At 47.1% G+C, this 10,796-nt stretch overlaps 1 protein-coding gene across 1 annotated transcript; it reads right to left on the bottom strand.

Annotated features, from left to right (window-relative positions):
• Nucleotides 1–10,011: 10,011 nt before the first annotated feature.
• On the bottom strand, nucleotides 10,012–10,699 carry LOC104520357 (mitogen-activated protein kinase 4; the record flags this gene model as incomplete). Its single annotated transcript, XM_010175731.1, has 1 exon — nucleotides 10,012–10,699. A coding segment is annotated over one exon (688 nt), but the record flags the coding sequence as incomplete, so codon positions are not given.
• Between the last annotated feature and the right edge of the window lie 97 nt (nucleotides 10,700–10,796).

Genomic DNA, 10,796 nt, shown 5'->3' with positions numbered 1-10,796 from the left:
ATTGGAAGGCTGCTAGAAGATCTCCCCGGAGATCTTATAGCAGATATTCTGGAGGATATAATATTCTCAGATTCTATATATTCTGGGAGGAATATATATTCTCAGATATTCTGGGAGGATTCTATATATAGAATATTTTATGTTCTATATAATCCTCCAGATATTCTGGAGGATATAATCCTCCCAGATCCTCCATACTCGCAGCTCCGCGGTGAAAAGAGCAAGTGAGGTGAGAGTGCAGCTTCGTTGATGGAACTGTGGGCCCTGCTCCAACCCAGCCATGTCATTGTGGTGGCATTCAAGGGTTGCATATCTACACCCTTGGGGAGTGTCACCCTATCAGCACAGACCTGCAGCATCAAGCTGTGGCTTGGAGACTTTGTTTTTTCCAAGCATGAAATAGAGCAAGTAGAGAGGGGAAGGACTGCCCTCTTCTGATCGCTCAGTATATATCAAATTGGGATTGTCCTGCTTTTAGTTGACCAAAGAAGGTATAAAAAGCTCCCAAAAACTTGACACTAAGATCACAATGAGTTCAGAAATCCTGAAGTCTCACTGACTTCTTTTCTACTGGAAAGAGGTGTTACTCAGACACCTCTAACCCCACCAGGAAGGGCTTGGTGACATTGCAGCTTGAGTTTAAGATCTTGAAATCAGCATATAGAGCTTTTCTGTCTCTCTCTCATCTCAATCCAGAATGAGAAGGGACCTCAAAGGGACTGATCAGAGCCAGTGGTGAAAGGAATGAGTTAAAGGCTGAGTCCCACCATCCCTCTGCATATAGACACTGGATGACTCGCTTCTGCTTTAAACTGATGGACACCACACACTCAGTCTGGGCTACCAGTTAATTACACTGGTCTCTCAGACCTGAAACTCCCTCTGATGAGAAAAGCATGCTTTTGTCTCTGTAGGGTGGTGACACACAAAAATAATGGTGACATCTGCCAAAAAAAGATCCATTAACCTTCATAGGTCTCCAAATTGTACTGGTTTGAGAGGCCAAAAAGTGACTTCTCTGTAATTTTTTTAGCTCAATAACATCATCTCCACCCTGATTTCTCTAGAAGGCTAGCCAAGGGGAGCATCCTAACCAGTGCAAATCAACTTAGTTTCCTCCAAAAGAAGTGAGAAGTCTCTGAGCTGATAAGCAGAACACCAACTTGGCATGAAAAAAGAAACTGTTTTGGCTTTTGGAGCTACCACCTGGCTGCTGAACGTTGCTGAAGGCAAAGCAATCCATGGGACTCTGCTAAAGCAGTGTTACCTTCATAGAATCATAGAATCCCAGACTGGTTTGGATTGGAAGGGACCTTACAGCTCATCCAGTTCCAACCCCCCTGCCAGCAGCAGGGACACCTTCCACTAGACCAGGTTGCTCAAAGCCTCATCCAACCTGGCCACAAACACTTCCAGGGAGGAGCAGCCACAGCTTCTCTGGGCAACCTGTTCCAGTGTCTGACCACCCTCACAGTGAAGAACTTCTTCCTAATATCTAATCTCAACCTTCCCTCTTTCAGCTTAAACCCTTTTCCCCTTGTTCTCTCACTCCCTGCCCTTATGAAAAGTCCCTCCCCAGCCTTCCTGGAGCCCCTTCAGGTACTGGGAGGCCACTAGAAGGTCTCCCCGGAGCCTTCTCTTCTCCAGGCTGAACAGCCCCAACTCTCTCAGCCTGTCCTCACAGCAGAGCTGCTCCAGCCCTCGCATCATCCTGGTGGCCTCCTCTGGACTTGTTCTAGCTGCTACCTTGGGCTGTTTCACGTTACAAGTCATGCAAGGTGTACTCTCACTGGCCACGTCTTGCTAGCTGAATCATAAAATTTAACTCCTCCAGCAGAAGGTTGATGTTAAAAACGTGATCGAGGAGAAACAGTTTCTACATCTCACATAAACAACAAAAGCCATGAATCCTTTCCATCGACGAGGCATCAAATGGCTTTCCAGAATGAGCAGACATGTGGATTTGGAACGGTGTCAGATGTCCTAGTTATGAGATATCTGGAGAGAGAGTGATGAGCCAGCCATGAAACTTCTGCTCTAAAGTGAGCTTTGGCACTTAGTCAGAAGCTCTTCCGTAGTTTGAATTACAGAGAACCTGACTCCATCAAGATTTCATCAGCACGGCTGTGAATGGAAGTGTCTGATCCGTCCTCACCTAAGACAACTCACAACTCCAAGAGCTGCACGACTCACAAGTCAAAACAGACTTTGAACCAGGAAACACAATTCTTCCCACCTGCCCTGTGGCTGGAAAAGAACTGCCCTTCAGAGTGACAGCCCTGCCCTGGGGACATCCTCCTGAAGGAGACCTTTGTCTGGCTGCAGTTCTGCACCCCAGACACCCCAGATGCAAACAGGCCTCCAGGTGGGAAACCCCAAATCCACCACTGAGCTCCACTTCTTCCATCTGTCTGTCAGCTCCCTACCCATGGTTTCCTCTCTCCCATGGTCTCCTCTCTCCCATGGTTTCTCCCTCCACCCCCTCTTTTCTCTCTCCATCTCAAAGAGCAGATCCTGGTTCTTTTATGGCTGCTACTGGGCAAACAGCTCAGCAGGTCCAGCAGGAACCTCAGTCAGAAATGAAGTCACAGTAGCTGGGGCGTGTGGGCTCAGTGTCCATCCTTTCCCCTGATCAGCTGGTGGTGCAGGAGGTGGGTTCCCTCCAAGGAACATCATTTAGAGTGACAAAGTACCTGCTGGAGGAATGGACCCTTGCCCAGTTGTGTTGGGTTTGTGTGTGTGTTGGGGGTCGTTTTTGGTAGTGGGGAAAGTGACTACACTGAGAAGCTTCAAGAAGCTCCCCTGGTTCCAAGGTGGACCCACCTCCAGCCCAAGCTGAACCAATCAGCAATAAAGAAATGCCTCTTCAAATCAATATTCATGAGGGGCAGAACTAGTTTGAAAAGAAAAAGGAGAACCATGAGGAGGAACCATTGACTTGAACAAAAAAGACCATCCACCTAAACAAAACGAGCATCATTTCAATGAGGAAGGAGGAGGAGGGAAGACAGAGAACCTCAGACAGCAGGATCAGCATGCAGAAGAGTAGGAGGAGATCAATGATGTCCCCTGCAGCCCATGGAAGTTCAACAGCAGAGCAGATACCCAACGTGTAGGCCATGGAGGACTCCACGCTGGAGCTGTGCCCAAGGGCAGTTGTGACTTTGAGTGCTTGTGATGAGCGAGGAGACCCTCCAGAGATGCTCAGTCCCAGAGTTTGGGGGGAGGAGGTGCACTGGACCCATCTGCAGCCCATGGACATCCCCATGCCAGAGCCAGGAGCTGAGCCCAAAGAGGTCCATGACTCCATGGGCAGCCCATGTTCAAACACTTTGTTCCTGGACTCTTGCAGCCCACGGGAGGGATCTCATGGAGGAAGGAGCAGCAGATGAACTGACTGAACCCCCATTCCCTGTCCCTTGTGCCCTGGGGGAGAAGGGAGAGAAATGGGGAGCAAAGTGCTGGGAGCCCGGGAAGAAGGGAGGGGTGGGGGAAGGTGCTGTCAGATGTGGTTGGTGTGTCTCACTGTCCTACTCTGATTGATTGATTGGGAACTCATTACATGGATTTTCCTTCCCCAAGTGGAGTCTGTGTTGCCCGTGCCCATCCCTGGTGAGTGACCCTCCCTGTCCTCATCCCAACCCACCAGCCCTTTGCTGAGTTTCTCTCCCCATCTCACTGGATGGGATGGGAGTGAGTGCAGGACCGTGTGGTCTGAGCTGTGGGTGAAACCACCACACCAGTGGAAAGATGGTGAACATGTCTTGCCCATGTCTGGTTTTTAATGATTCAGTTCAGTCGGTGTGAATTGTCAGTTGGTGTCTCTTGGGACAGAGAGGTCAGAGCCAAAAGAAGACACCATGGCTCCTGCTGTTCAACCCCTCTGGAAATGGCTCTGAGATTAAATATTTCAGTTTCTTCTTCAGCAGCTCATGGGTGACTTTTTTGCCACTGTTGCCTTCAGTTTCCTGTTTGTTTCTCCATCAGAGGCTGAGTGGTGGCACAACCTGGCTGAGGAGCAAGGGGTGACACACCAACAAACTGCTACTGCCAGCTCTGTGCAGATACAAGACTCATGACATGCCAGGACTGTCTCTGTTCCCAGCCAAGCCTGTCCCTCTGCTGTGGGAGAGTGAAGAACCTCACCTAGACCAGGCAAAGCCCATCCAGCTCTGGCTGGGATGGTGGTGACATGCAGCTCCAGAAGCAGATAGATGGATGAGATGCACAGCAGCCTACAAGAAAGCTGGGGAGGGACTTTTCATAAGGGCAATTAATGACAAAACAAGGGGAAATGGGTTTAAGCTGAAAGAGGGGAGGTTTAGATGAGATATTAGGAAGAAGTTCTTCACTGTGAGGGTGGTCAGACACTGGAACAGGTTGCCCAAGGAAGTTGTAGATGCCCCCTCCCTGGAAGTGTTCTCGGCCAGGCTGGATGAGGCTTTGAGCAACCTGGTCTAGTGGAAGGTGTCTCTGCTGCTGGCAGGGGGGTTGGGACTGGATGAGCTTTAAGGTCCCTTCCAATCCAAACCAGTCTGGGATTCTATGATTCTATGTCTGAGAGACAGCGTGGTCCATCAGGGTGCTGTGAGCCTTGATTTGCTCCTCATTTGGGCCAGAAAAGCTAATTTCTCTGTATCCTTCTGTAGGGAGAGAATATCGAGCTATCTCAGCTGGTGGGACCACCAAGGGCTCCAGCTGCTCAGCACGCTGAATTAGCTGGGGTTTTTCCTGGGAGGAAAACTATATATTGCTTATATTTAAAAAAATATACTGTGTGTTTGCACACTTATCATAATGGAGTCCCCATCCCTGGAGGGATTGAAGAGTCGTGTAGACATAGTGCTGAGGGACATGGGTTAGTCACAGGGGACTTGTCAGTGTTGGGTCCGTGGTTGGACTCCATGATCTCAAAGTCTTTTCCAACCAAACGATTCCATGATTCTACATCACAGGAATTAATGATATTTTTAGGTACAGTCTGTCTTGCTCCCTCTTATTAAAAATTTTTACAGACTTCCTGAAACACCTGCTGAAGTTCACCACAACGTTAGTCAAAGCGACGCTTTCGAGATCCTTTTGTTGCAACCTGTTCTGCCGCAACCCAAGAACCAACGAAATAAAACCCTGGGAGAAAAGATCATCTTTTTAAGGACAGATTCTCCTTTTTTTGTTAAATAAATTCCTACTCTTTGAATTTAGCAACGAGATTGTTAGAAACCAGCTCTGACAGCGGGCAGATGGCAGTTCAAAATACCGTGGTGAGCGTGGTCTCGGAAAGTGAAGATGCTCTTTGAGAGGACGACATTCACCCAAATATTGTACAACTTCAGAATCAAACTTACTTTTGAAAACATCAAATACAACTATTCACGAGCAAACACCATGTGGGATATCTGTCCTCTTCAATTCCTCTTACAATCAATATATATATATCTAGAAAAAAAGAACATTTCAGATCTGAAATGCCACACTGTACAATGTTCTCACCACAAGCTCTCCAAAATGTTAAGAGGGTGGCATGAAATGGCTCAAAATACATGTTTTTTTGGGTTAAAAAGGACAGAAATGATCATTGACACGATGTTGTGGTTTTACTCCAGGATCCAGGTGTGATTTGCAGAGGAAACACTTCCCAGGATGTCCCTAAAACCATATTTAAGGTGATTTTTTTCATGACTTTCATGGTAGAGCTCAGAAGATCCAGTTGATGCAGCTCTGGGCTGGTGTGACATCTCCTGAATCCCAACACAATTAAAAATAAACTGTAATAAAAATAAGTCACGTATTTTTGACTGAGGAAGAACAATCACCAGGCCACCAACTGAACCATCGGAGGCATCATTTCCCCATTTAAAGGTGTTTTTAAGAGCAGCTGAGCAGGCAGCTGCACCATCATCTCCCTGATATGGAGTCCCCAACTCATGGACAGTGGGTGGCCGTAGTGCAAAGACAGACCCTTGCATGGACATCACCATGAGCAGCTCCCACAGTCTCAAGAGTGGTGGGATGCTCCTCCTTCTTCAAATAAGACCATGTGGAAGGTTGGTCATAATGGTTGGGACTCACAAGGGTACGTACGTACCTGATCACTGGCTTAAACATCAGCCTTTAAACTTGAGGTCCTCCTCAACTTGGAGACATCTTGCTTCTGTCAGCAAAGTCCGCTGCGTTGTCATCCCAGTGCCTCACCAGGTCACCACACAGGACCATGTCACTCACTCCTGAGCTTCAGAGATCACAACAAACACCCTCTGTCCCTCCCACTCAGCACATCTCTAAACCCAAGGCATCCACCCATCCCACGCCACGTGGCCTTGGTGGCCCAACACACCATCTATATTATTAACGATGGCAACGCTCCCTTTTTTTTTTTCCTCTTTAGCAAATAAGTAACATCTGCAAATTTATTGAAATACCTGATGGTGAACCTTGCCCTGGAATGATTCTTCAAACAGCTGGAAGAAGAAGCAGTTTGTAGAAGTCACCATGTTGATGACCAGGTTTAAATTACAGAATCACAGAATCACAGAATGTCAGGGATTAGAAGGGACCTCGAAAGATCATCCAGTCCAACCCCCCTGCCAGAGCAGGAACCTCAATGAGATCACACAGGAAGGCGTCCAGGTGGGTCTTGAATGTCTCCAGAGAAGGAGACTCCACCCCCTCCCTGGGCAGCCTGTCCCAGGGCTCTGGCACCCTCACTGGAAAGAAGTTTCTTCTCAAGTTGAAGCAGAACCTCCTGTGTTCCAGCTCACACCCGTTGCCCCTTGTCCTACCATTGGGCATCACTGAGAAGAGCCTGGCTCCATCCTCCTGACATTCACCCTTTACATATTTATAACCATTAATGAGGTCACCCCTCAGTCTCCTCTTCTCCAAGCTAAAGAGCCCCAGCTCCCCCAGCCTTTCCTCAGCAGGGAGATGCTCCACTCCCTTCATCATCTTGGTGGCTCCGTGCTGGACTCTCTCCAGCAGTTCCCTGTCCTTCCTGAACTGTGGGGCCCAGAACTGGACACAATATTCTAGATGTGGCCTCACCAGGGCAGAGTAGAGGGGGAGGAGAACCTCCCTTCCCCATAACCCTGAGCACTTAGATGGACTGCACCAGCCAAATCACAGGTGGCTGAAAAGCCACCCAACACCAAATAGCTTCAGAATCCAAATATTCACGTGATCCATGTGCTAATTTCGATATCATTGATCATTTGCAGAAGAAAACCGGACACTAATACTGGAATAAACATTCCAAGTCTCATAATGAGCAAAATAATTACGCGCTACCACGCAAGGAAGGCTCAAGCCTTAATTTTTATTGTTGTAGATGAGAAATAAATCTGGCTTGTGATCGGCTGAGCAGACTCAGGTAACAAATTAAAGCCACCCCTTTAGTTCCACCTCCCCACTTTTCCCACCATGTGACGCCCACATTTTGGGAACAACGTTAAATAACAGCTCACGAACCGAGATGGAAAATCCAGAGCGGCGTCAACAAGCTTCTTGTGAAGTTTAATATTCGATTTGAACTCCAAACTCTCACTCCTCCTTAGGACAAAATTCCAAAGCAAAACTTGATACTTTCATGGTCATAATAAATAGTCCCGTAAGCTTCTGGTGAAGACGTTCAAGCTGAATGCAACAACCTATGGAAAATGGCTTCTGGTTCCAGAGGACGTGGTGACTGATGTCCACCGAGAAAAACGCTGGCGTGGTTTGATGGCTGCTGATTTCACGCGTCAGCGCGTCTCCATGATTAACCCAACAGTAGCAAATAGTTGCTGGATCTGTCAGAAGAGAGTTTTAAAAGTCAGCTCTCACATTGCTGATCTTCATCCTTCAGGTTTCAATTTTGTTGGCTCCCAAACATCTAATTTTCAGTTGATGCCTCTGGCTGCAGCATTTGTACATCTCCTATCAGAGGTTGGGTGATATCTGCTCGTCTTCTGGGTGGCACCAGGGAACCACTGCTGCCTCCTCCTCTCTGGGCACACACAATCCTGTTCCCAGCCTTTGCTGGCCACTACCAGACCACAGCAAAGCTGAACAGGACCATGGGTGGTGAGTTGTGGGCTGCTGAGGCTGGAGAGCTTCTTCAGCATCTGAATTTCTTCCACCATGAGGAAAAGTGCTGAGCTTTAGTTGAGGTATATCAATAATCTGCAACACACTGGAAACCAACCCTCTGGTTCTCCCTTGTTTCCCCTTTCTAAACCACCACGGGGGATGTCCAACCACTCAAAGCAAAGACCAAAGCCCAATGACTTTGTTTTCCAGTTGCCTTCTCCAATGGCTTTGCCTTCTAGATGCCTTCTTCACCCCTGGTCCAGGACTTCCACCCAATCCCACCCACGCAGCCGGCAGCCTTCACGCCGACGCTGCTCATCAGCTGGAGTAAGGGCATTTCAATTGGCCTAAGGAGAGATCTTCCCAAGAAGAACAAGTTCTTGGGCTTGTCAATGCCTTGCACAAGCTCTCCTACAGCTATAAACCTACACCTGATCCCACCAAGACGAGAAACCAGGGTTCATACAGTTAAAAGCTGCTGTTAGTCACCATCCGAGTCTCACGTGAGTTTTCTTCACATCTCAGAACATTTAGTAGATTGCTTGTTAAAAGGGTAGAGATAATTCTTAGAGGAACAGTAGTTAAATATGGACCTTGGAGCTACTAAGTGGAGTAGTTTCTCTTTTACAAAGGAAAGTAGCGCCGCTGTGCTGGAGAGCACACGATGGCAACGAAGCAGAGATTGGCTCTTACGTCACTATTTACAGGTTTTCCATTAAAAAACCTAAAATTGCTGAGTTTGATTAAATATAAGTAAAGAACATTTCCTCCATATACAAACTCTTGTTAGTTGATTAATTATTAAGGTGCTCAGAAGTGTGGATGAAAACAGAAGTTGAGTTTGTGTCTATTTACAAACTGCGCTCGGTTGCCTGTTGACACCAGCATCTTCTAAAGAAGCTGGAAGCAAAGTGGCCAGTTAGAAATGCCACAGGAATTGTTGTTTTCTTCACAACATCTTTGCTAGAAGGTAAAATCATCGTATTTTCATTCCAAAGGTGGGTGCCCTTGCTGAGTCTACATAGCTGGTGGTGCCAGGCAGCATCGTACCGTGAGACACCCTGTTTCTAGTTCTCCACTCCTGTCCAGCCCTTCCCACCAGAATTTGGTGGTGTACTGGGAAGCTGCCCGAGACAGGACTCACAGCACCAGGTTGTGACATCGTATGGGGTCTCGGAAGTACTTGGAGAGCTCAGATCTACCCCGTACAACAGAAGGGAGAACTTATGTGCGAGAAATCAAACGAGAAGAACGCGCTTAACAAACATTTTGTCTTCCAATTGGGAAAAAAGAAAACAAAATCCCAAGTGGCCCATATTTTATAGGTCAAATTATTTCCCTATTAACATTCTTGAAGAATTATTTTCTGTCTGATGACCAAACTCTACCTCTAGTTCCATTCTCTGCTGACTGATGGTTGACCATGGACACTGCCTGGCATGGCTTCTCTCCATACCACCTCTACTCACACGGGTATCTCAGAGGAGCTCAAAGTTTTAGGAACCCGTCCAACCAAGAGGGGATTTGACCATCATGAAAACGTTGATTTTTGTCCTCATCATTTTAAGATGCTATAGAAAAAGAAAGGAAAAGAAGTTTGATTTGACTTCTGTTTGTAAACTTCTCATGTACCATCATTTTTTTTTTAATTTCCTCATACATTTCAGTTTCAAAAGAGGTCCCAGAGATTGCAAGGCAAGAGTGTTAAGGCAGTGTAAGAAACTTGGGATTTCATTCCATTCACACCTCTTGATTCCCTTAAAGGTATTTTTAAGGCATCAAAAGGGGCATGTGGTTTGTGCTCACCTCTTCCAAAAAAGGCATTCGGTAGAGCTTAAAAAAACCCAGATGCTCAATGACAGATGGAAGCCACTCAGCCCCATGCAATGACCACATCATCAGAGAGGAACAGGGAGATACAACGGGGTTTCCCAGGTGTTGAGTTCCTCACCATCGCTCTTTCTGGTACACCTCTGTTTGTACAATCTCACCGGGGTGCTCAGATATGCAGGCCCCGTTGATGTCATTGAGTTTGTTGTCTGGAAGATCCTCGGGTTTTGTGCAAAGTTTCAGTGCCCTGGAGATGAAGACGTCCAAGTCAAACTCAGGGTCTGTTTCACTATTCACCTCCGTGGGTTCTTGGTGGAGATGATGAGGAGATGATGGCAAGCCCTGCTCCTGAATTTCTGGAAGAGAACTAGGACATTCCAGACCCACTTGTGTGCTCTTCACCCACTGAGCTATCTCCAGAAAGAGGTTGGATGGTTCTTCTTCCAGCGATAGCTCAGCTGCGGGTGCTATGGCTGCTCTTTTCCAGTGGGATAAATCTAAAATCAGCTTAGGCTCTGAGTAATGATGGGGTTTATTGTCTCTCCACAGCAATTTGTCCAAGTAGGAAGGTGACCCCACTTTGTAATCACACGATTTCCCACAATCGGCATCAAATACTCGGTCCATGGATGAGTGAGACAGCTCCAAGAATCTCTCCGAGCTGCTTTGTGAGTATTTCCGTGGATCAACTTGTGCTTCTTCAGCGATGGATTCAGAACCTGCCCGAGGATCTCGTTGAACCTCATCCATGTCGTGGTATTTATCGTGTCTCCATTCCAAATCGGAGGAGAGACTGACGTGATACCTGCGAAAGAGACGCTGCTGTTAGACAGACTCCTGCTTTTATTTTTGCCTTTTTCTTGTTGATAAGCCACTTACCTACAAATCTATAAATTATTTTT

The sequence above is a fragment of the Antrostomus carolinensis genome, unplaced genomic scaffold (assembly GCF_000700745.2).
Source record: "Antrostomus carolinensis isolate BGI_N321 unplaced genomic scaffold, ASM70074v2 scaffold6719, whole genome shotgun sequence".
Classification (NCBI taxonomy): Eukaryota; Metazoa; Chordata; class Aves; order Caprimulgiformes; family Caprimulgidae; genus Antrostomus; species Antrostomus carolinensis.
Note: the sequence above shows the minus strand (reverse complement) of the source record. Positions and strands in the feature narration are given on the sequence as shown.